The sequence below is a fragment of the Phyllobates terribilis genome, unplaced genomic scaffold (assembly GCF_046119375.1).
Source record: "Phyllobates terribilis strain yellow unplaced genomic scaffold, ASM4611937v1 Scaffold_1__5_contigs__length_1240528914, whole genome shotgun sequence".
NCBI lineage: Eukaryota > Metazoa > Chordata > Amphibia > Anura > Dendrobatidae > Phyllobates > Phyllobates terribilis.
Genome location: NW_027362761.1, coordinates 8488372 through 8514467, shown reverse-complemented (window position 1 = coordinate 8514467; position 26096 = coordinate 8488372). Strand labels below are relative to the sequence as shown.

General features: G+C 45.1%; 1 protein-coding gene across 1 annotated transcript in view; it reads left to right on the top strand.

Moving 5' to 3' along the window:
* LOC141166626 (excitatory amino acid transporter 5-like) overlaps positions 1 to 26096 on the top strand; it is a 926734-nt gene that overhangs the window by 697882 nt on the left and 202756 nt on the right. Inside the window, exon 7 of the mRNA XM_073653531.1 lies at positions 12765 to 12998. Within this exon, the coding sequence (XP_073509632.1) occupies positions 12765 to 12998 (234 nt within the window). The remainder of the gene's footprint in view (positions 1 to 12764; positions 12999 to 26096) is intronic.

The following is a 26096-nucleotide window of genomic DNA, read 5'->3' as shown; positions in this document are numbered from 1 at the left end:
TTCCAGGAATTCCTCTAAAGCAGCTTGTTGCAGAAGCAATGGCAGCCCATCCAACATCAACTCGCACTTCTCGGTAGTGCTTTGACACACAAACATCTTTCTTTGCGCATTTAATTTCAAGACTACAGAGTTGGGCAATGGCCTGATCTGCAATGCGGTTTGAGAAATAACATGCATAAGCACGTCCGATCCACATTAAAAAAACAGCCATAGAGTGTCCGGGAACCTTCCCCCACACTTTTCTTAGCCAGGGCTGCTTCTCGGCAGGGTTGGACGGATCCACCAGAAAACCGGAGACTCCTCCAGTGGGCCCTGGCTTCTCCTTCAGGAGAGTTCATAGTGCCGAGGTGAGGCCATGATGATGATAGAGACCACCATCTGCTTAATTTTCTGTTACTTGGAATGCAAGCGCAAGTATGCAGCTAGCCACCCACCCACAGGCTGCAATACTAAACTGCCAGATTTCTGGGCAGCTGCTTGCACTTGAAATGTGGCCATTTAGGCTCGTGGAGGCGGAAGTTTTTCCTCATGCCTCCTGTCCATACTCGGTCCCCAGCCGTCACTATTTCTCCCGGTGTTGTCTCCGCCTTCTACAAGCGTGGGTCCCTGAACATTACTGCTGGTACTTTTCTGTGGGAATTTGCTTGCCTCCTATCAGCCTGGAATATTTCCAGTAAACTATGGTACGACGCCATAGTATTAGCACTGCCCCCAGTAACAGTAGCAAAGCCATCCACAATTTCCTTCTCAGGAATTTTATTTGGTAGACTGAGTGGCTGCCCAAATACATTAGTTTTTCACAAAGGAGCTGAAGATAGAGTGGCAGTAGGTGCAAGTTTCTCCAGCCTGTTAGATATTAGAGGGTGAAGGGCAGCACATTGGATCAGTGGTTAGCACTGAAGCCTTGCAGCTCTGGGATCCTAGGTTCAAATCCCAGCAAGGATGACATCTGCAAGGACTTTGTATGTTCTCCCCATGTTTGCGTGGGTTTCCACCTCAGTAAAAAAGCAGCCATAGAGTGTCCGGGAACCTTCCCTCACAATTTTCTTAGCCAGGACTGCTTCTCGGCAGGGTTGGACGGTCCCAACAGAGAATCCTTTGGTGTGCCCTGGCTTCTACATCAGGAGAGTTCATGACAGCGATAACTTTGCAGCTGCTATGGGGCTCGAGCGGGGGAGAAAGGTGAGCCCTCACAATCAAATCCTCTGGTGGGCCCAATGTTTTTCAATCTGAAACAGCTTCTCAGTGGGAGTTGTATTTCACCACATCTTTAGCTCGGTGAAAGGACTGGCATAGAGGGAAACCGTATCTACTCCAGCTGTCATTTCTCCGTCACCAGGTTCCGCCCATTGTCACACATGACCATGCCTGGCTGTATGTTCAGCGGTGAGAGCCACAGATCAAGCTGCTGTGTTACAGCTTTCAACAACTCTGCAGCACTGGGCGGTTTGTCACCTAAGCATTAAGCATGTCATTTTCACCACAGCCTGTTGCCGCTTGGCCAAGGCAGTGCTGCAGTGCTTTCAGCTTGTGACTGATGTGGTCATTTCGGAGATGGAGGAGGAGGTGCAGGAGGTGAACAATGTGATTACATTGAGGTTACATTGGTGAATCTGTTTTTTATACTAAAGAAAGATCCTACTGTTTTTTTTTTTACATTATTTTTTAATGCAAATGCATTCACCGGGAAATGTCATTTTAACATTTTACAACCTTATCTGGCAATGTGGTGTGTGACACACCATCAGACACATCCTGTTTCATTGATGATGGAGGGACTCTGAAAGACACATAGAGCAGGGCCACAATAATGAGTACGACATGTTCCCATTAGAAAGGAGAGAGTCTCCCATAGTGTTGGCCTATGCAGTGAATGCAAGGGCTGCCAAAAATTTGGAGGCACTTCAATGCCCCTTTGTAGAGACATGGAGGTCAGAGGGCCTCCTGAAAACAATTTTCCCATTATTAGGAAGTGGGTCTCCCATAGTGTTGGCCTATGCAGTGAATGCAAGAGTTGCCAAAAATTTGGAGGCACTCCAATGCCCCTTGGAAGAGACGTAGAGGAGGGCATCATAAAAAAATGTTCCCATTAGAAAGGAGCGGGCCTCCTATACTTGTAATGCCCATGCACTAAGTGTATGGGCAGACAAACATTTACCCCTGGGGGGTATACATGAACATACTGTATAAAAAAAATTTTTTAAGGGCATCATAAACACCCTTTAAAAAAGTTATGTGGGTGTTGCAGGACGGACCACGGTCACCCTGGTGATTTGGTGGTGGAGGATGAAGAGAAGGAGGAGGACAAGAGCAAATAGCCAAAATCAGGAAGCGTATACCCATGTCTGGGTGTGAAAAGGTGCTTGGGAATACACCTCCCAAGAAAAGACACTGGATTTGAGTTTATGTTAAACGGCTATCATTCGGTGGTGTTGAGAAGTCTGGCCCAATACAGCCCTTGTTAATTTTAATAAGAGTCAGCCTGTCAGCATTTTCAGTTGACAGGCGGATGCGCTAATCAGTTATAATCCACCAGCGGTACTAAGAACCCGCTCTGATAAAATGCTGGCGGCAGGGCAGGCCAGGACCTCCAAGGCATAGAGAGACAGTTCATTCTACTTATCCAGCTTGGATACCCAATAATTATAAGGCACAGAGGAATCACGGTGGACGTTGGTACGGTTGGCAAGGTACTCCCTCAGCATCTTCCCAAACTTTGCACTCCTTGTAAGAGTACCCCGCGCCTCAGGGCCTGTGTGATGGGAGGGGCTGAGAAAACTCTCCCAAAACTTTGACAGTGTTCCCCTGCCTCTGCTGAATTGAAGTTGTGTCTCTCTCGCCTGTACTCCTTGGTTGTCCAACGAAGTGTGCCCTCGGCCGCCAGCGTTTTCAGATGGGAATTTTTTTAATAGTTCCGCAACAAGGGCCTTCTGGTACAGCCCCATTTTTGTAGACCTGTCCGCCTCAGGAATAAGAGATATAAAGTTCTCCTTGTAGCGTGGGTCTAGAAGTGTCACCAACCAGTAATGACTGTCACCCAAAATTCTGAGAACGTGAGGGTCATGGGAAAAGGCAGCGCAACATAAACTCAGCCATGAACAGCTGAACAGACGGTATGACATCTGTGCAGGTAGTACCGTCTATAGCGAATGAAACTAGCTCCTGTCCTTCCTCCTCCTCCTCCTCTTCCTCATTGTCAAGCAATCCACGTTGGGATGAGATGAGGCTGGGCAGTGTGTGATCACCCTGTATGGTTCCTTGCTCCATCTCATCGTGCTCCGCCTGCAATGCATCCTCTTTGATTGTGAGCAGAGAGTGTTTCAGAAGACAGAGAAATGGGATGGTGACGCTAATTATGGTGTCATCGCCACTCACCATCTTGGTGGAGTCCTCAAAGTTTTGGAGTATGGTACATATGTCTGACATCCATGTCCACTCCTGAGGTCTTGTGTGGAGTCTGAACTAAATACCGACGAACTTGTTGATGCTGGTACTCAACAACTGCACTCTTCTGCTCACAAATCCTTCCCAACATCTGCAGTGTAGAGTTCCAACGCGTGGGGACATCACACACCAGTCTGTGAGCTGGAAGCTGCAAACACTGCTGAAACACAGCAAGGGCGGCGGAAGCTGTAGCTGACTTTCTAAAATGGGCACACAGGCGGCATACTTTAACAAGCAGATCCGACAGCTCCAGGTAGGATTTGAGAAACCGCTGAACCACAAGGTTAACCCCTTTACCCCCGAGGGTGGTTTGCATGTTAATGACCAGGCCAATTTTTACAATTCTGACCACTGTCACTTTATGAGGTAATTACTCTGGAACACTTCAACGGATCCCCCGGATTCTGAGACTGTTTTTTCGTGACATATTGTACTTAATGATTGTGGTAAAATTTCTTCGATATCACTTGCGTTTATTTGTGAAAAAAACGGAAATTTGGCGAAAATTTTGCAATTTTCAAAATTTGAATTTTTATGCCCTTAAATCAGAGAGATACAGTACAGACCAAAAGTTTGAACACACCTTCTCATTTTAAAGATTTTTCTGTATTTTCATGACTATGAAAATTGTACATTCACACTGAAGGCATCAAAACTATGAATTACCACATGTGGAATTATATACTTAACAAAAAAGTGTGAAACAACTGAAAATATGTCTTATATTCTAGGTTCTTCAAAGTAGCCACCTTTTGCTCTGAAGACTGCTTTGCACACTCTTGGCATTCTCTTGATGAACTTCAAAAGGTAGTCACCGGAAATGGTCTTCACTTCACAGGTGTGCCCTGTCAGGTTTAATAAGTGGGATTTCTTGCCTTATAAATGGGGTTGGGACCATCAGTTGTGTTGTGCAGAAGTCTGGTGGATACACAGCTGATAGTCCCACTGAATAGACTGTTAGAATTTGTATTATGGCAAGAAAAAAGCAGCTAAGTAAAGAAAAATGAGTGGCCATTATTACTTTAAGAGATGAAGGTCAGTCAGTCCGAAAAATTGGGAAAACTTTGAAATGGTCCCCAAGTGCAGTTGCAAAAACCATCAAGCGCTACAAAGAAACTGGCTCACATGAGGACCGCCCCAGGAAAGGAAGACCAAGAGTCACCTCTGCTTCTGAGGATAAGTTTATCCGAGTGACCAGCCTCAGAAATCGCAGGTTAACAGCAGCTCAGATTAGAGACCAGGTCAATGCCACACAGAGTTCTAGCAGCAGACACATCTCTACAACAACTGTTAAGAGGAGACTTTGTGCAGCAGGCCTTCATGGTAAAATAGCTGCTAGGAAACCACTGCTAAGGACAGGCAACAAGCAGAAGAGACTTGTTTGGGCTAAAGAACACAAGGAATGGACATTAGACCAGTGGAAATCTGTGCTTTGGTCTGATGAGTCCAAATTTGAGATTTTTGGCTCCAACCACCGTGTCTTTGTGCGACGCAGAAAAGGTGAACAGATGGACTCTACATGCCTGGTTCCCACCGTGAAGCATGGAGGAGGAGGTGTGATGGTGTGGGGGTGCTTTGCTGGTGACACTGTTGGGGATTTATTCAAAATTGAAGGCATACTGAACCAGCATGGCTACCACAGCATCTTGCAGCGGCATGCTATTCCATCCGGTTTGCGTTTAGTTGGACCATCATTTATTTTTCAACAGGACAATGACCCCAAACACACCTCCAGGCTGTGTAAGGGCTATTTGACCAAGAAGAAGAGTGATGGAGTGCTACGCCAGATGACTTGGCCTCCACAGTCACCAGACCTGAACCCAATCGAGATGGTTTGGGGTGAGCTGGACCGCAGAGTGAAGGCAAAAGGGCCAACAAGTGCTAAGCATCTCTGGGAACTCCTTCAAGATTGTTGGAAGACCATTTCCGGTGACTACCTCTTGAAGCTCATCAAGAGAATGCCAAGAGTGTGCAAAGCAGTCATCAAAGCAAAAGGTGGCTACTTTGAAGAACCTAGAATATAAGACTTATTTTCAGCTGTTTCACACTTTTTTGTTAAGTATATAATTCCACATGTGGTAATCCATAGTTTTGATGCCTTCAGTGTGAATGTACAATTTTCATAGTCATAAAAATACAGAAAAATCTTTAAATGAGAAGATGTGTCCAAACTTTTGGTCTGTACTGTATGTCACACAAAATACTTAATAAATAACATTTCCCACATGTCTACTTTACATCAGCACAATTTTGGAACCAAAATTTTTGTTTGTTAGGGAGCTATAAGGGTTAAAATTTGACCAGCGATTTCTCATTTTTCCAACAAAATTTACAAACCCATTTTTTTAGGGACCACATCACATTTGAAGTCACTTTGAGAGGTCTTTATGACAGAAAATACCCAAAAGTGACACCATTCTAAAAACTGCACCCCTCAAGGTGCTCAAAACCACATTCAAGAACTTTATTAACCCTTCAGGTGCTTCACTGGAATTTTTGGAATGTGGAAGAAAAAAATGAACATTTAACTTTTTTCACAAAAATGTTACTTTAGACACATTTTTTTTATTTTCACAGGGGTAACAAGAAAAAATGGACCCCAAAATTTGTTGTGCAATTTCCCCTGGGCACGCAGATACCCCATATGTGGGGAAAAACCACTGTTTGGGTGCACGGCAGGGCTCGGAAGGGAAGGAGTGCCATTTGACTTTTTAATTGTAAAATTTGCTTGAATAATTAGCGGACGCCATGTTGCGTTTGGAGAGCTCCTGTGTGCCTAAACATTGGAGCTCCCCCACAAGTGACCCCATTTTGGAAACTAGACCACCCAAGGCTCCTATCTAGATGCATAGTGAGCACTTGGAACCTCTAGGTGCTTCACAAATTGATTCGTAAAAATGAAAAAGTGTTTTTTTTTCCACTTTTTCATTTTTACGAATCAATTTGTGAAGCACCTGGGGGTTCCAAGTGCTCACTATGCATCTAGATAGGTGCCTTGGGGGTCTAGTTTCCAAAATGGGGTCACTTGTGGGGGAGCTCCAATGTTTAGGCACACAGGGGCTCTCCAAACGCAACATGGTGTCCGCTAACAATTTGAGCCAATTTTCCATTCAACTCGTGCATGGCAGGCAATCCCCGCAAAGTTTTTTTGGCCGTGAAGCATATGGGGCAGAGACTCGAGCATGTCACTCAAATACCCACGATACTCAATGCATACCAGAGCACCCGATGCAAACTCAAGTAGCGAGCACTTGCGCTCAACACTAGTCGCCATATCGTCATCTTTTTTTCTTACTATTGAAAAAAATCCCAACCCCATCACAACCCTAACCCCAAACCTAGCCCTAACCCTAGCCCAACCCTAACCCTAGCACAACCCTAACCCGAGAGTTTATTTTTTACGCTGTTCCTCGTGCGGTATAAGTGATTAGACGACCTTATTCTTCGGGTCGGTGCGACTACAGCGATACCAGAATCATATGGGGTTTTTATGATTGACAGCTGTCACACACTAAAAGAGGCATTTTTTGTAAAATCTAGTTTTTGCATCGCCATATTTTGAGAGCTATAATTTTTCCAGATTTTGGCAGACAGAGTCATGTGACAGCTTGTTTTTTGTGGGATGAGTTGACGTTTTTATGGGTGCCATTTTCAGGCACGTGACATTTTTTGATCGCTTTCTATTCCGATTTTGGGAGGCAGAATAAACAAAAACCAACAATTCAGGAATTTTTTTTTTTTTTTTCTATTCTGTTCCGCGTGTGGTAAAATTGATAAGGCAGCTTTATTCTTCGGGTCAGTACGTTTACAGCGGTACCCCATTTATATTGTTTTTCTATGTTTTGCACTTTTACATAATAAAAGCAATTTTATAGAAAAAATTATTTTTTAGCATCACTTTATTCTGAGACCTATAACTTTTTCAATTTTTGGCTGATGGAGCTGTATTGTGGCTTGTTTTTTGCGGGACGAGATGACGTTTTCAGTGGTACCATTTTTATTTATATTCGTCTTTTTGATCGCGTGTTATTCTATTTTTTGTTTGGCGGTATGGTGAAAAAGCATTGTTTCCTGCTTCGTTTTTTATTTTATTTTTTTACCGTGTTCACTGAGGGGGTTAACTAGTGAGACAGTTTTATAGGTCAGGTCGTTCCGGACGCGGTGATACCAAATATGTGTACTTTTATTGTTTTTTTTGTTTTTTTTTTTGATAATAATATTTATTGATGGGTACATTATATTTTTATTTTTGGTGGATTTTTTTTTAAATATTTTTGCAATTTTTTCTTTATTTTTTTTTTCACTTTATGACACTTTTTACACTTTTTTACTTTGTCCCACTATGGGACTTTCACTTTTTTTTCTCTGATCGCTTGCATGGCACAGGAATGCAGCACCATCCCTGTGCCATGCAGGCTGTCAGCGCTGGACAGGGAGAAGAGAGTTTGGAGATGCACTGCGCATGTCCAAAAAATCTTCCTGCCGTCTGGTGACCCGGATGTTGTCATGACGACATCGGGTCGTCATGGCAACATCCTGGAAGCCAAGGCAGACAGCGCTTGAGGCCGGAAGAGGAGGTGAGTATCGGCGATCACCTCCCCTTGCCACCGCAATGCTGCGATCGACTTAGATCGCAGCATTGCGGGGGTTAATGTGCCAGGAGCGGTGCGGGACCGCTCCCTGCACATAGCACCGGGTGTCAGCTGTGACAATCAGCTGACACCCGGCGGGATCGCGCTCGCGCAGCCTGTGTGCAGGCGAAATCGCCAGGGCGTATAATTACGTATCTGGTCCATAAGTCCCAGGGCACAGATACGTACTAATACGCCCTATGTCGTAAAGGGGTTAAACACATGGGCTAGGTATGGTACGTGTGTGAGCTCGCCACGCCACAGAGCCACCAACAGGTTCCGGCCATTGTCACACACGACCATGCCTGGCTGTAGGTTCAGCGGTGTGAGCCACAGATCTGCCTGCTCTTTCAGAGCTGTCCACATCTCTTCAGCATTGTGTGGTTTGTCTCCTAAGCAAATTAGCTTCAGCACAGCCTGTTGCCGCTTGGCCGAGGCAGTGCTTCCAGCTTGTGACTGATGTGGTCATTTCAGAGATGGAGGCTGAAGAGGAGGAGGAGGCTGAGGAGGATGAGATGCAGGAGCTATAGACCGGGGGGGGGGTCAACCCTGATTGACCTAGGGCCCGCAATCCCTGGTGTCGGGACTGGGTCCCGGCTTCCACTATGTTAACCCAGTGTGCCGTCAGTGAGATGTACCGTCCCTACCCACAAGCACTTGTCCACGTGTCCGTGGTTAGGTGGACTTTCCCGGTAACTGCGTTGTTGAGGGCACGGCTAATGTTTTGGGACACGTGCTTGTGTAATGTGGGGACGGCACACTGGGAGAAATAGTGGTGGCTGGGGACTGAGTACCGAGGGACGGCCGCCGCCATCAGATTGCGGAATGCTCCCATCTCCACAAGACTAAAAGGCAACATTCGAGCGCAAGCAGTCGTGAAATGTGAAAATTTAGTAGTGTGGCCTGTGGGGCGTTGGCTGCATATTTGCGCTTGCGTTCCAAGGACTGGGGTATGGACAACTGAACGGTGTTCTGGGACAAGGACATGGACGTTCTTCCTGATGTTGCTTCTTGAGAGTGCGCAACAACAGGTGCAGAGCAGGAGGCATCTTCGCATGCACCATGGACAGGGGATTGGCTTGCATGCACAACAGCGGAAGAAGCAATGGTGCCACCCGCAGACACTGTTCCTGGACCCTGGGTTGGGTGCTTTGCTGCCATGTGCCTGATCATGCTGTTGGCAGTTAGGCTGGTCGTTTTACCACCCCTGCTGATGCTGGCCTGGCAGGTTGTACAAATGGCCTTTTTGGGGTTATCGGCAGAGTCTTTAAAAAACAACCAGACTCGGGAAGACCTAAAAGTTGTACTGGCAACTTCCTTCGTGTTGGTGTTATGGGGAACGGTTGCCTGCCTTCTGTCTGCGGCCACCACACTGCTTCTTCCGGCCTGTTGGGGCGCTCGGCCTCCCTCTCCCTGTGTGCTGCTGTCCTCGCTCTGCATGTCCTCCTGCCAGGTTGGGTCAGTTACTGTATCATCCACCAACTCGTCTTCCACTTCCGCACCCTGGTCGTCCTCCTGACTTTCAGGCAATTGTGTCTCATCATCGTCCACCTCTTGTGACACTTTCCCACCGTCGCTTTCGTGTGACCGTGGCTGCTCAAATATTTGGGCATCGCTACATGCGATCTCCTCTTGCCCCGCTTCAAGTGGACCGGGCGAGAGGCCCAAATCTATAAATAGAAAAGTGAACTGCTCTTCAGAGTGTCCAAGTGTGGGATCAGTTGTCTCTGGGCACTCGGCATGGTGGGAGGAAGGAGCATCAGGGTGAGGAATATGCGGTCCAGACTCACGGCTACTGAGACTTGACCGTGTGGAAGACAGGGTGGTGGTGGTTGTGGTGGCTAAGTAACTGGAAGCATTATCCGCTATCCAACCAACAACCTTTTGACACTGCTCTGGGTTCAATAGTGGTGTGCTGCAGTCCCCTAGGAATTGAGACAGGAAGGTCGGGCGAGAAGATGTGGGTGTTTGTTGTGGCACAATTTCAGCTTGCCCACGGCATTGTCCTCGGCCTCTGCATGCACCATCACCATCACATCCAGTTCCCCGTCCCTTGCCACGTGCCTTGCCCATTTTAAATGGAGGACAGTATCTTCCACGCTCACTATAAATGACTGAGTTTTGAGCGAACTTATATGTGATCTGTGTGACGGAGAAAACAGAGTTTTAAATATCTGGCCTGTAGGTAACTAGTTTGAACAGCAAACCGGTGTCAAAAACTTCGCTGACACAGTGAAAAAAAATTGGAATGGAGGCCAAACATGGCAGTATTTTCTGAAAACGTATATGTGATCCGTGTGACGGAGAAAACACAGTTTTAAATAGCTGGATTTCTAGCGCTGTAATATGGAAAGGACCTGGCTGTATTCTGCAGTGCCAACAAGCAAATGGTGCATAAAAATGGTGTTCTCTGGATTGCTTTTTAAGCAAATAATGAGGATTAAGATCCGAATAAAAGTATTCCTGGCCCCTGAGACCTGGGCCTTTGTATAGAAATATCTAACAGCAGCAGAATGCAGAATTGGAATGGAGCCTCTTGTGCTATATGCACTGCAGTCTGCTATATACACTGCCTGCCTATATACCCTGCCTGCCTGATATCTCTGCAGATGGATTAGTTAGTCCTCAAAAGGACTTTTTGTTAAGATGGATATGTGTAATGTACGGTTTTTCTCCCTACACTACCTAATACACAAGCAAATCTCTCCCTGACGCAGCAGCACATCTCCCTACTCTGCCTGATTCCGCTCAAAAGGACTTTTTGTTAAGATGGATATGTGTAATGTACGGTTTTTCTCCCTACACTACCTAATACACAAGCAAATCTCTCCCTGACGCAGCAGTACATCTCCCTACTCTGCCTGATTCCGGAGTGACTGTGACGAGCACAGCGGCACCAGGTCTGATATAGACCTGATGATGCTGTGCGGCCATCCAATCACTGTAATGCCACAACCACCATGGCTGCGGCATTACAATGAGTGGCATGCAATCCCTGCATGTTGATTGGCGCTCTAAAGAGCGCCAAACATGCAGGGAGGGGACCCGAGCTCTTGCCGAGCAACCCCGGAAATACTCGGTGAGCGCCGAGCATCTCGAGCAGTGAGATGCTCGGGCGAGCACCGAGCAGTAGCGAGCATGCTCGCTCATCACTAGCTGTGATAGCAAGAGCCCAGATGGGGAGTTCTTTTATTGGTGCTTTGAAGGGCAGGGAAGGAGTGGTAGTAAAACAGACTGACCAGATCTCAAACACTCTGCTAGAATTTTATAAAGATCTATATACATCCAAACTGCAATTTAATAGAGAACAAATCTTATCCTACTTGAGGGAAATCAAACAACCGACATTCAGCAGTAAAGATCAAGAATTTTTAAATAGATCACTACAGCTGGAGGAGTTAGCCTCTATGGCTAATAACAAATCGCCAGGACTAGACGGGCTTCCCACAGAAATATATAAGAAATTTGGATATATTCTACTTCCCCACTTACCGCTACCTTCGATAAGGCGGTAAGGGGGGGAACCCTACCCCATTCTATGCAAGAGGCGGGGGTGCCCGTTTCCCCCCCCCTGCTCTTTGCACTGGCCATTGAACCTCTGGCATTGGTTATCAGGGAACATCCAGGAATAGTTGGGTTTTGTAGAGGAAATAGTGAAGAGAAGATTGCGTTATACGCTGATGATACTTTATTATTTCTGGCTAAAACTTCTGAGTCCCTTCCTATAGCAATCGAAACGATGAAAACATTTGGAAAATAATCTGGTCTGAAGATAAATTGGAAAAAATCAGTTATACTTCCATTGGATAATACAGATGAGAATGCTTGCCACTACATTAACTTGGGTTATCGGAGTTTAAATATTTAGGCATCAATATATCGGCAAAAATAAATGATTATGAGAAGTTGAATCTTGATCCAGTCTTAATTAAATTTAGAGATAAACTAGGCGCCTGGTCTAAGTTACTGTTGTCAGTTGTGGGCCGTGCTAACCTGGTCAAAATGATCTGGATGCCACAATTGCTGTATGTTCTATACCACTCCCCAATATGGATAAATCAGAGGTTTTTCTTTAAAGTCAGTCAGGAGTTTAGAAAATTAATATGGGGCAAACAGACTCCGAGAATTAAATTGGAATCATAGCTAAGAAACAAAACAATGGGAGGGTTTGCGGTTCCTAACCCATGGGTATATTATATGGCATCTCAGCTTCAACATATTCGGGGATGGGACGACCCTGGGGGAGGAGGAGCTCAGTGTATGTTGCTACAGCATTATTTCCAATCAGATAAGCTCTATGAGGTATTGGAGGTGCATAAGTTTGGGACACTTGTAGGCAAAATACCGACTATGCTGTTATGTCACAAACGTTGGGGGACGGTGAAAAAATTAAACGGAATAGAAGGTGTTTCACAATTTAATTCATTATGGAACACTCCATGGCTTCCAAATCTATACCAACTGGTGAGATTTGGCTCCTGGAGCGCCAAAAGTTTAAAAATACTTAATCAAGTGCTGATAGGCGATGTGATTAAGGAATTCTCACAGCTGCAAAACTAATATTGGCTTCTCTCTATGTGGGAGACATCATAGCAACTGGTGATATTAATCATTTATACATGACAGATTGTTCTGAAAAGTCACATGAAAATGCTCTTTAAGGTTTATGTTCTTAACATTTTTTTCTAGGTACTTTCCATTTGGAATCGTTTTCCTGATTGCTGGGAAAATTTTGGAAATGGAAGACCCATATTTAATTGGGAGGAAGCTGGGACTCTATGCTATAACAGTCATGGCAGGACTAACAATACATGGTATATTCCTTCTACCACTATTATACCTTGTCATTACCAGAAAGAACCCATTTTCATTTATAAAAGGAATACTCCAGGCTCTTCTAATTGCTCTTGCCACTTCCTCAAGGTAAATTTTTAAAGATATTATGTGGTTCAAAACATTAACATAAGTGAAAATAATCTGTGAAATGATGATTTATTATTTCAAAACCACAGATACTACCACGCTAAGTACATTTAGAGCTGGTGGCTCAGATTAAATGAGTGTACATAAATACAAAAAGAAAAGGGAAAATGCTTCTTAGATGGATGTCCCACTACTGACTGCCCCCTTAGTGAGTATACACATGCTAATTCAGCTATAATTGACAATAGCTCTATGATAGAAAACAGAGAGAAAAAGGTGTCAGTACTTAATCTGAGAAGTGTGGGGCTAGTTCCGAAAAAAAAAATGGGTTGATTAGGCAGGCTTTGCAGATACACGGCTGTTAGTTGTGGCGTGGAAGTACTCCGCCAGCCAGACTGAGTGCAATAGTCCAACAATAGGTGCTCGCTATTATCATACGTCCTTGCTGGGTCTGTACTGGCTTCCAATGAGCCGGCGGGGTGAAGCGGGAGCGTCCTCCCGAAAACGTCCCTCATGCCCGCTCTTCACCCCGCCGGCTCATCGGAACCCAGTAAAGACCCAGCATGGACGTATGATAATAGTGAGCACCTATTGTTGGACTATTGCTCGGTCTGGCTGGCAGAGTACTTCCACGCCACAACTAACAGCTAACAGCCTTGTATCTGCAAAGCCTGCCTAATCAACCCATTTTGCTACAAAAGTAGCCCCACACTTCTCAATCTAAGTACTGCCACCTTTTTCTCTGTTTTCTCTCATAGAGCTATTGTCAATTATAGCTGGATCATCGTGTGTATCCTCACTAAGGGGGCAGTCAGTAGTGGGACATCCATCTAAGTAGCATTAATCCCTTTTCTTTTTGTATTTATTTACACTCATTTAATCTGAGCCACCAGCTCTGATGGTACTTAGCGCGGTAGTATCTGTGGTTTTGTGATAATTATTACTATATTGTAAAGGCAGATGCACACAGAGCCTGCTTACTACCAGCAGCTTTTTTTCTATCTTGTGTGAAGCGCCAGTGTGTTTTTTTCAGTTTGGTTATGATTATTTGTATATTTATTAATTATGGACTGAATATAATTAAGGCTATGTGCCCATGCTGCGGAAATGAAGCAGACATTTTCTGCTTCATTTCTGCATGTCCTCTCCCGGATAAACGCATGCGGAATTCCGCACGCGTTTATCGTGCGTTTATCGCGCAATTTCCACATGTGGAATTGCCTTGCGTTTTTTATTGCACTGCAAAGGCAATTCCGCTTGCGGAAACGCAAAATTAATGAATATGCTGCGGATTTTTCCCCGCAGCAAAAACGCTGCGGAAAAATCCGCAGCATGGGCATTGAACTTGCGTAATCACATTGGGAACCATGGGGGGCGGATAAAATAGCGTTTCACAAGTGTATACGCTGCGGAAATTTCGCAGCATATCTGCTTGAAAAACGCTACGTGGGCACATAATAGCCTAAGTGTGATAAAGAGAAAGTTTCACCATAATTTTGAGCCATAAGAAAAGAGAATTATAACATTTTATATATAATATTTAAAAATATTTCAGCAAAGACACCTGTATGAAGAAGTAAAATGCAAATAGAGGATGAACTTATTATTGAAGTCTTATAAATGTAGAGGACAAATATAACTCTAAAAGATAAAGCTGGCAATATGGAAAATCAATCACCCCAATATGGCTTAAAAAAAAAAGTACGGATCTTTGAAGCTTACCGTAAATACTCAATTTTAAAACGACTCGAGCATAAGCCGAGCTACCTAATTTTACCACAAAAAAACTGGGAAAACGTATTTACTCGAGTATAAGCCTAGGGTACTAAATGCAGCGCCTACTGGTAAATTTCCCTATCCTTGTAAGCATTGCTCATTCATCCCCAATCCTGGTATGTATGGCCCCCTCATCCCTATTCCTGGTATGCATGGCCCCCTCATCCCCAATCCTGGTATGCATGGCCCCCTCATCCCCAATCCTGTTATGCATGGCCCCCTCATCCCCAATCCTGGTATGCATGGCCCCCTCCTCCCCAATCCTGGTATGCATGGCCCCCTCATCCCAATCCTGGTATGCATGGCCCCCTCATCCCCAATCCTGGTGTGCATGACCTCCTTATCCTCAATCCTGGTATGCATGATCTCCTCATCCCCAATCCTGGTATGCATGGTCTCATCCCCAATCCTGGTATGCATGGCCCCCTCATCCCCAATCCTGATATGCATGGCACCCCTCATCCCCAATCCTGGTATGCATGGCACCCCTCATCCCCCAATCTTGGTATGTATGGCACCCCTCATCCCCCAATCCTGGTATGCATGGCCTCCTCATCCCCCAATCCTGGTATGCATGGCACCCCTCATCCCCCAATCCTGGTATGCATGGCACCCCTCATCACCAATCATGGTATGCATGGCCTCCTCATCCCCCAGTCCTGGTATGTATGGCCCCTTCATCCCCCAATCCTGGTATGCATGGCCCCCTCATCCACAAATCCTGGTATGTATGGCACCCCTCACCCCCCAATCCTGGTATACATGGCCTCCTTATCCCCCAATCTTGGTATGTATGGCACCCCTCATTCCCAATCCTGGTATGTATGGCACCATCACTGCACACATAAAAAAATAAACACTTATTTTCACCTTCCTTCCTCACCTCTGCTCCAGTGCTGTATCCTGTTCTGCTGCAGCAGCTCATGTCAGCATCTGAGCAGCGCATGGCGTCACTGCCATGCCCTCTTAGATGCTGATGTCAGCTGCCGGCATATTCACTCCTCTCCATGCTGGGACTATGTGCTTGGAGAAGAGTGAATATGCATTCTCTTTAGTAGCGGGCACTGTGAGCAGGAGCTGCGGCTCAGCGCTCCTCTGTGCCCGCTACTAAAGAGAAAGAATATTCTTTCTTCTCCACGCCCATGGGAGTGGAGAAGTGGGAATATTAATTTCCCTTTAGCAGAGGACACAAGTGGTAGCTGCAGCAGCTACTGCGTGTGCCCTTCTCCTCTGCAACCCCCCCTCCACTGCCGCAACCCCTCCACCACTATCCACCACCGGAATTTCCATATACTCGAGTATATAGCCGAGTATAAGCCAAGGAGGCTTTTTTTCAGCACAAAATATGTGCTGAAAAACCCGGCTTATACTCGAGTATATACGGCAATTGGAATCTGTCAATAGAGTCTCATACCCCAAACTACTTATATGTGCAGATAGCTCTTTAAGACAAGTCCATAAATACCTTTACATGGCCAGTTCATTCCTCTATTACTGAGAAATCAGCTCTTGAATTAAAATGCAGATGAGTCTGAAGAGCTAATGTAGATCTGAAATCTGTCAGTCAGGCTTTATTCCCCACCTAGCACAGCATCTTCCTGTTTGACTGCCAGCTCTTTTGCTTGAAGTCACACAGCATAGAGGCTGTGAGTCAAGATGATGTAGCCTTTGACAGTTTCCAACACAAGGAGTCAGTTAACGTCCTTCACCACCAGAACAGTTAATGTTGTACAAAGTTGAATTTCCAATCCATCAATGAAACTGGTTTCTGTTCTGCCCTAATGTCCCCTAACCCACAGCACTCTTGGGGCTAAGGGACATAATACACCAGAAAAACTTCTTCCAGTTGATATTTTGTAAGACATGGTGCCAAAGGAGATAGACAACACAATTCTAATGCCAATCTGTGTTGCAGGCTCTGCGAGTGAAGGTGCTAGGGACACTGTCTGTGGGAGTAGCAGTCTGAGCAAGGGAAATCTCAGGGTGGGAATCAGGCAAGGGGACAAAGAACACTGGATATTTCGCGCACAGAGAGGCACCTATCAGCTAAATCATGGATGACGATGATGATGATTCTGTGTTGGACAAAACCTGGGAACCAAACAAGAGTAACAAGGAATTGAGGTCATCAGAGGAGGACATTGCTGGCATTGGTGATACACAGTGCAGATGACGTGTCAAAAACATCCTCTGAAGTCAAATCATCTTTTTCTGTGGTCAACTCTGTAGTAGTTAAAGCTGCACATGGTGTTGGTGGAGGAGGCTAAACACCACCTGAAGGGTCTGGTTGTGGTAATGGCCAATCGTATGTAAGGTCTTCTCATATTTGGGAATTCTTTTCCACATTGCCAGATGACCAAACTGTTGCATTGTGCAGGCTGTGCTGTTGGAAAATAAACAGTACATTCTGGCACACATCGAATAGGAACTACATCACATGAAGCGGCATCACCTGCTTATGTGAAGAAAGCAAGTTGATGTCATGCAAGGTGTGAGAAAGACTAAGTGCTGCACGAAAGGAAGAGGGAGAGAAAGCCCAAACACTAGGGAAAGAGGGAGTGGAGACCCCCAGGTAGATCTAATATCACCCTGCCTACCCTACCATCCCTATATAGGTTCCACACTTATCGCCAAGCAGGAACCTAAGCCCTGATTGTCCCTAGAGCTTGGCCCTTGATAGGGAGGGGATGGGATGAGCACTAGTGAGGCCCCACTGCAAACTAAAGACAACAAGGTAGACACACAAAGGGGATACACTTAGCTTGATCAGACATCAGAGAGATAACGCCAACTGTCCTCCAAGAGCACCAGAGTAAAAACTAGCCAAATGCTAGAGCTCCAAGCCTGCACAGAGGTACATAGAACTATCACCAGTGACTCTCTGGAGAAACTGAGACTAATTAACTCCTCACAAGGGTGTGACAGTAAGCATCAGAAGAAGGAGGTCGCCGCTGGGTCCTAAAGGAAAAAAGATATAAATACACTACAGAGATGAGGGAATCAGGATGGCGTTTGCAATGCCAAATGCAGTGACCTTCTGAAGTCAGCTCCAGAGCAACTGTCTGTCACCCCTGACACAGCTGTGACAGTACCCCCCTTTCTACAAATGGCCTCTGGACACTCAGGACCAGGTTTCTCAGGATTAGAGGTGTGGAACGAACGAACCAGCCTGGGGACATTCACCTCTGACGCCAATTGTCTCTTCAGAGAGGAAGAGGACTAGAACTCTAGTGCCACCAAAGGAAGTAGCAATCATAAAAGTCAATAGTGACCCTTTAACAAGCCTTATCACATGACTTAGGATAAAAGCCAATACCAGAAACTAAATTTGCAAGCACTGTCTTTCGGGGTACTGCCCCTCGACAGTGCAAAGTGTGAGTTCTGGTTTGACTGGATGAGAGGCGTCAGACCGGTATCTAGGGGTAATATTTCTCCTAGCGTAGAGTGATGTGTTAAGTACGTCAGGTGAGGGAAATACGCAAATTGTCTCTTCAGAGAGGAAGAGGACTAGAACTCTAGTGCCACCTACAGGAAGTAGCAATCCGAAACCCACATCCTTTCCTCTGGACCATAACCTTTCCAGTGCACCAAGTACAGTAGGAAACGAGGCAAGAATCTACAATCCTCGAAATCTAAAACTCTAAATTACCATCAACCATGATTGGGGACGGTGGCAGGGGAGAGGACTCAAGAGGTTCTACGTATTTCTTGAGCAGAGACCTGTGAAAGACATTGTGGATCTTAAGGGACTGAGTTAGCTCAAGACGAAGCGCTGCTGAGTTAATGACGGCAGTTATTTTATAGGGACCAATAAATATAGGTCCCAGCTTCCAGGAAGGAACCTTTAACTTGATATTTCTGGTAGACAACCACACAAAGTCATTCACACTTAGATCTGGACCTGGAGAACGTTTCCTGTCAGCAATAGATTTGTACCTGTCTCCCATGATCTTCAAATTATTCAGAACTCCCCCGCCACACAGAGGAGAGCGACAAAGCAAAACATTCCTCAGGAACTTCCAAAGCCCCTTCCCCACTAAAAGTACCAAACTATCGATGGAAACCGTATGCACCAAAGAACTGTGACCTGCCGGTAGATTCTTGGCGCTGATTATTAATAGCAAATTCTGCCAACGGTAAGTAAGATGCCCAATCCTCCTGGTTTTCGGAGACAAAACACCTGAGGTAAGTCTCTAAATACTAATTAATGCGCTCGGTCTGCCCATTCGACTGAGAATGGAAGGCAGAGGAAAAGGACAGCTGCACCCTTATTCGAGAACGCTTTCTAGAACTTAGAAACAAACTGGATCCTCCGATCTGACACCACATCGGAGGGAACCCTGTGAAGCTTCACAATCTCATTTATAAATACCTGAGCAAGAGTCTTGGTTTTTGAAGGAGCCGGTAATGCGACGAAGTGAACCATTTTACAGAACCTATCTACAACCACCAAAACCACAGTTTTGCCTGGAGATACCGGTAGGTCAGTAATAAAATCCATGGACAAGTGTGTCCATGGCCTGCTAGAAATGGGTAGTGGAAGAAGAGTACCAGACGGACGAGTATGTGATACTTTAGAACGCACACACATACTATAAGCAGACACGTGTTCAACCACATCCCTATGCAACCCTGGCCACCAAAAACGATGAGAAAGGAGGTCCGCAGTTGCCTTACCACCTATATGACCAGCAAGCACAGAGTTGTGATGTTCCCTAATTACTTTGCGGCACAGATTAGATGGTACAAATAACCTTCCTGAAGGGCAGGAAGCAAGGGCATCCCCCTGAGCGTTCAAAACCTCGCCCTCCAGTTCAGGGTACAATGCCGAAATGACTACCCCTTTCTGCAAAATCAGGGCAGGGTTCTCAAAGTCACCACTACCAGGGAAGCTCTGGGACAAAGCATCAGCCTTGACATTTTTGACCCCTGGATGGAAAGTGACAACAAAATTGAACCTAGTTAAAAACAGCCAATTGAAGACATGGCATGTTCTTATGGTCTGTGATAAGACTAATAGGATGGACAACCCCCTCCAACCAATGTCGCCATTCTTCGAATGCCAATTTAATCGCCAAAAGCTCCCTATTACCCACGTCATAATTTCTCTCAGCCGAAGATAGTTTCTTGGAAAAAAAAGCGCATGGACGCCATTTACCAGGGGATGGACCCTGAGACAACACAGCCCTAACCCCCACCTCCGATGGATCAACTTCCATGATAAAGGACTGAGAAACATCGGGTTGACAGAGTATAGGTGCAGTGGAAAAACAACACTTTAAGGAGGAAAAAGCCTGCAGGGTGGCATCCGACCATTTAGAAAAATCAGACCCCTTTCTTGCTATGTCAGTGAGGGGTTTGACAATTCCGAATAATTTTGGATACATTTCCGGTAAAAATTAGTAAAGCCCAGAAAACGCTGTAAGATCTTCAGGTTCTTGGGACGGTCCCAATCAAGGACAGCACGGATCTTCTCCAGATCCATTCAAAAACCCGAAGATGACAACAGGTACCCCAAAAACTGCTCCTCCTGGATGGCGAAAACACATTTTTATAGTTTGGCATATAGTTTGTTATCCCTTAATATCTGGAGCACCTGTTTAACATGCCCCCAATATGGCTCAAAATTAGGTGAGTAAACCAAAATATCATCCAGATATACTACCACAAACCTGCCCACCAAATTAAGGAAAATATAATTTATGAAAGGCTGGAACATGGCAGGTGCATTGGTCAAACCGAAAGGCATAACTAAACTCTCAAAATGCCCTTCAGGGGTATTGAACGCTGTTTTCCATTCATCCCCTTCTCTGATTCTAACCAGATTGTAGGCTCCCCTTAAATCCAACTTGGAAAACACCTTAGCTCCTGCAACCTGGCTGAACAAATCTGGAATCAGAGGAATAGGGTATGGATCTCGGATGGTAATTTGATTAAATTCCGGGAAAACTAAACAGGGATGTAGACCGCCATCTTTCTTCTTCACAAAGAAAATCCCTGCCGCCCCGAGCGAAGATGAGGTCTGATATGTCCCTTCTCCAGACTTTAAGCATTGAAATCCTTCATGGCTTGTCTCCTCAGGGCCAGAAATATTATACAGTCTGGACTTTAGTAGTTTTTTCCGGGGATCAGGTTAATAGGACAGTCATATGCACGATGAGGAGGCAAATCCGGACACCCCCTCTCAGAAAAAACATCCTCAAAACCAGACAAAAACACAGGTAAGGTCTCTGTAGAGACTGTAGCAAGGGAAATGTTTAAACAGTTCTCATGGCAGTAATCTCCCCGCTCAATGATCTCTCTGGATTTTAAATACACTATCGGATTTTGTTTCACCAGGCAGGGTAGACCCAGTACAATTGGAGTGGGAAGGCCATCCAGGACATAGCTAGAAATTATCTCACAATGCACAAACCCCACCCTCAGTCTTACATTATATACAATCTGAGTCAGAGCTTTCTGTGCAAGTGGTGCTGAGTCGATGACAAAAATAGGAATGGGCTTAGCTAAAGTACAGCAAGCATGCCCATGAGTTCTCACAAACTGCACATCAACCATGCTGGCTCCAACTTCACAGTCTACAAGCACATACATTTTCTCAGTCCTGCTCTCTAGCACCACCCTCTGCTGTCAGGACAAACCGAGAACTGCAGGTTGACGACAAACACACCCCTTGATTATTTATCCCAGAATACCAAGGGTTAATCAAGTTTTATTTTGCTTAGGAATCGATGGACAGGCCCCAATAAAATGTCCCTTTTTTCCACAAAAAAACCAAATGCCCTTTTCTTGCGGATCTCAGGGGAAATGTATGATGCAGAGGCACCCCCTAACTGCATGGGTTCTTCCACCTCCCCCAGTACTGGTTTACCCCCAGACCGCTCCCCAGGCAAAGGGGCATTACCCCAAAAAGAGGGCTCTGGAGAAGGTGGTCTCACTCAACTATCCCGAAGGCGTCTATCAACACGTATAGCCAAAGACTTGGCAGCCTCCAAGGACTCTGGGGTTTCATACACTGCCAAAGCATCTTTCAACCTTTCAGTAAGGCCCTGACAAAATTGGCTTCTAAGAGCCGGGTCATTCCATTTGGTATCAGTTGTCCATCTGCAGAATTCAGAGCTATACCTCTCCAGTGACCGATTTCCCTGCTGAAGTCGACGCAGCCTGGAAAAACCCCTCCACTGACTGGAGACAAACCGAACCCTGCTGCAAAGAGAAAGCCCAGGATTGAGGATCCCCTTGCAACAGTGAGATCACAATCCCCACTCACTGCTCCTAATCTCCAGAGGAGTAAGGATGAAGTTTAAAATACAGCTTGCAAGCATCCTTGAAAACTTGCCCCTACTTCCTGAAAACCTGTCCGGTAGGGCAACCTTGGGTTCAAGCTGGACCTGCCTACCCGCAGAGACCCCAAAATTAGGGACCTGCAGCCGCTGTTGCTGCTGCTGAACCTCATAGCGGAGGTCAGTCACCTCCAGAGACAGGTTTTGCAGCTGCTCTGCCAGCACTGCAACGGGATCCATGAACCAAGGGAGAGAGGAAAAAACACACAGAAAAAAAACACACACAAATAAAACCACATGTCAGTTTTTTTTTCTTATTTATGCACGGCCGGTGATATTGTCACGCAAGGTGTGGGAAAGACTAAGTGCTGCACTAAGGGAAGAGGGGGAGGATACCCAAACACTAGGGAAAGAGGGAGTGGAGACCCCTAGGCAGATCTAATATTAAGCTGCCTACCCTACCGTCCCTACATAGGTTCCACACCTATCACCGAGCAGGAACCTAAGCCCTGAATGTCCCTAGAGCTTGGCCCTAGATAGGGAGGGGATGGGGTGAGCACTAGTGAAGCCCCACTACAAGCTAAAGACAACAGGGTAGACACCCAAAGGGGATACAGTTAACTTGAGCAGAAACCAGAGAGATAACGCCAACTGTCCTCCAAGGGCACCAGGGAAGAAACTAGCCGACTGCTAGAGCTCCAAGCCTGCACAGAGATACATAGAACTATCACCGGCGTCTCTCTAGAGAAGCTGAGACTAATCAACTACCAAGCAAGGGTGTGTCAATCAGCAGCAGAAGCAGGAGGTCGCTGCTGGGTCCTAAAGGAAGAAGGATATAACTATACTACAGAGATGAGGGAATCAAGAAGACGTCTGCAATATCAAGCGCAGTGACCTTCAAAAGCCGGCTCCAGAGCGACAGTCTGTCACACCTGACACACCCGTGACAGCTGACTAGCAAGATGAGCAAGGCTCAAGCTATCCACCTTCATTTCCTCATAATCGTCTTTCTGGTAACCAGTCTGCATCTGAAAGTAGTGCCTTGTCATTGTCATCAGCCCCATCATCATTCTCCTCACCAACTCCTTTCTATACACTTCCTCCTTGACTTCCATTACATCGTCCTTTTCTGTGTCCAAGAAACATGTTCAATCTTCCAATTACATGGCAGATTTGGGCTTAAAATGCAACATTTTTTTAACAACAAAATGTATTGTACTACGTGCAGCAATTAAATTAAAAATTATTTTGACTGCATCTGGGTTGAATTTAACTGATGGCACCCTGATAAAAAAAAAATAGAATTTTTTTTAAATGGAATCTGACAGTTGATATATGCTGTCATATTCAGGGGCAGCTTGTATCAGACACTTTCTGAATAATTTCTGCCATGTATGTTTAACTCTAAAATGCTGTGGCATTTTTGGAAGGCTTGCTAAAAAGCCTTTGTAATTGCCTAATCAGTTTGTAATTAGCAAACCAGTTGTGTACCACAAAAAAGGGGATAGTTTTTCCACTTCTAGTTGAGGGGTCATATCTTCTTTATATTCAAAACAGTATAGTACACCTGTTTTGTCTCCCAAATTAAAAGGACATTTTCTGGATGTCTTTGAAAGCTATTGCTTTTTAATTTAATGAGCATAAGGGGCAGCAAATGGTGTGTAAAAATAGTGAATAAGGAATACAAAGAATGAAATAGTAAAGGAATCAGAGTATCAACTGTAAGCATATAGTGGAGTAAAGTGGCTAAAAACACCTGATTAACTAGCTAAACCTACAAAAAATGGGCACAGCCAGAAAAGGTGTAAGTAACTTAGTATAAATTTATTGAAATAAATACAGACAATAGATAAAAGACAAATGTTTAAAATAGGGGAAACTCTTGAGGGTGACAAACACAGCAGGAAGAAATGGTGAATGGGATTAAATTCAATCAATATAAATGAATGAATAATAATTATATTAAGTGAATACGAAAAGGAAAAGATCACAGTTGACCAATGTAACAAAACAGAAATCAAGACTAAATAAACATGAGGCTTGTGCCAAAACGCGGTTTGGAAATGGCGCCATTCCAGCAGGAGAAACATATTTGTAAAGATGAATTTTGACTTCTGATTTATTTATATCATATATGCAACTTCATTCACTGACCGCAGTCCTTTTAATTTACTTTGCTGCATATGTCTGTTAATTTAGTCTTGATTTTTGATTTGTTACATTGGTCCACTGTCATCTTATCCTATTCTTAATCCTTTAATATAATTTTTTTGTTCATTCATTTATAGTGTTTGTATCAGTAGTGTAGCTACCGGGGGGGCAGAGAGGGCGGTGGCCCCGCGCTCTGAGGGGGCCCACCCGGAGCTACGTTATTGTAACTGTATCAGCGTGCGCAGCACGCCTTTACAGTTACACTCCGGGCAGAGCAGGGAGACTCGATGTCCCTGCACTGCTCAGTGGCCGCTATGGAACCCTTGAGCAGGAGGGGGGGCCCCGGTGCCAGCATCAGGCCCCCCGCCCGTCACCGCAAGCTCAGTGATGAGAGAGGGAGAGCGACGCTCACTCTCCCATCAGTTCCCGTCTGAGTCTGACGTCAGTGACGCCATCACTTGGCGCCCGGCCCGCTGTGGTGAGATGTGTGCGGGCGCTTGGAGCAGCGGGGGAACGTGGAGGAGAGGTAAGCATTGTATTTATTTATTAATTTATTTCTTCTATGGGTGGGGGGGTAGTATGCCACAGACTCTGCCTATGGGGGGATTATACTACAGACTCTGCCTATGGGGGGGCATTATGCCACAGACTCTGCCTATGGAGGGATTATGACACAGACTCTGCCTATGGGGGGGGATTATGACTAGAGATGAGCGGTGTTCGACTAGAACTGTTCGCCAATCTCAAATTCGAGCTGTTTTGGGCGGTGTTCGAGTTGTTCGACGAACCCGAACGATTTGCAAAAAATTCGGCTGTTCGAGGTTATGTTCGATAACTGTTCGTGCACCAAAAGCGTGTCCTGCATGTCTGGCGCTATTTAGAGCCCCAATCATGCAGGGATTGTCTGCCACTCACTGTAATGCCACAGCCATGGTGGTTGTGGCATTACAGTGATTGCCCAAATCGATGGGAACAGTGCCAACAGTGAAACATGAAAAGCCGGCAATTCAGCAGCGGCATACACCGGTACCCGACAATTTAGAACCGAAAGAATAGAGCTTCACACATAGATTAGATAGATATAAACATGTCAGCCACATATATACGAAGTACAGTGAAAGTGCTGCTTACTGTACTTGTCATTTAGCGTAAAGGATTTATCAAAAAAAATAATAGTGTTTTCATGCACTGTCTCTTTAAAAAAGCCGGCCGGCAATTCAGCAGCGGTACCCGACAATTTATAACAGACAGAATAGAGCTTCACACATAGATTAGATAGATAGAAACATGTCAGTCACATATATATGAAGTACAGTGACAGTGTTGATTACTGTACTTGTCATTTAGTGTAAAGGATTTATTAAAAAAAATAATAGTGTTTTCATGCACCGTCTCTTTAAAAAAGCCGGCTGGCAATTCAGCATCTGTACCCAACAATTTAGAATAGAAGGAATAGAGAATCACACATAGATTAGATAGATAGAAACATGTCAGTCACATATATATGAAGTACAGTGACAGTGTTGCTTACTGTACTTGTCATTTAGTGTAAAGAATTTATTAAAAAAAATAATAGTGTTTTCATGCACCGTCTCTTTAAGAAAGCCGGCCGGCAATTCAGCAGCGGTACCCGACAATTTATAACAGACAGAATAGAGTTTCACACATAGATTAGATAGATAGAAACATGTCAGTCACATATATATGAAGTACAGTGACAGTGTTGGTTACTGTACTTGTCATTTAGTATTAAAATAAAGGATTTATTATTAAAAAAATTGGCGTGGGGTTCCCCTTAATTTTAGGCTCTAGCGGAGGTTAAGCAGACGGCTGGGGCAGATGTTTGAAGCCTGGGAAGGGGGTAATACCCACGGAGCTTCCCAGGCTA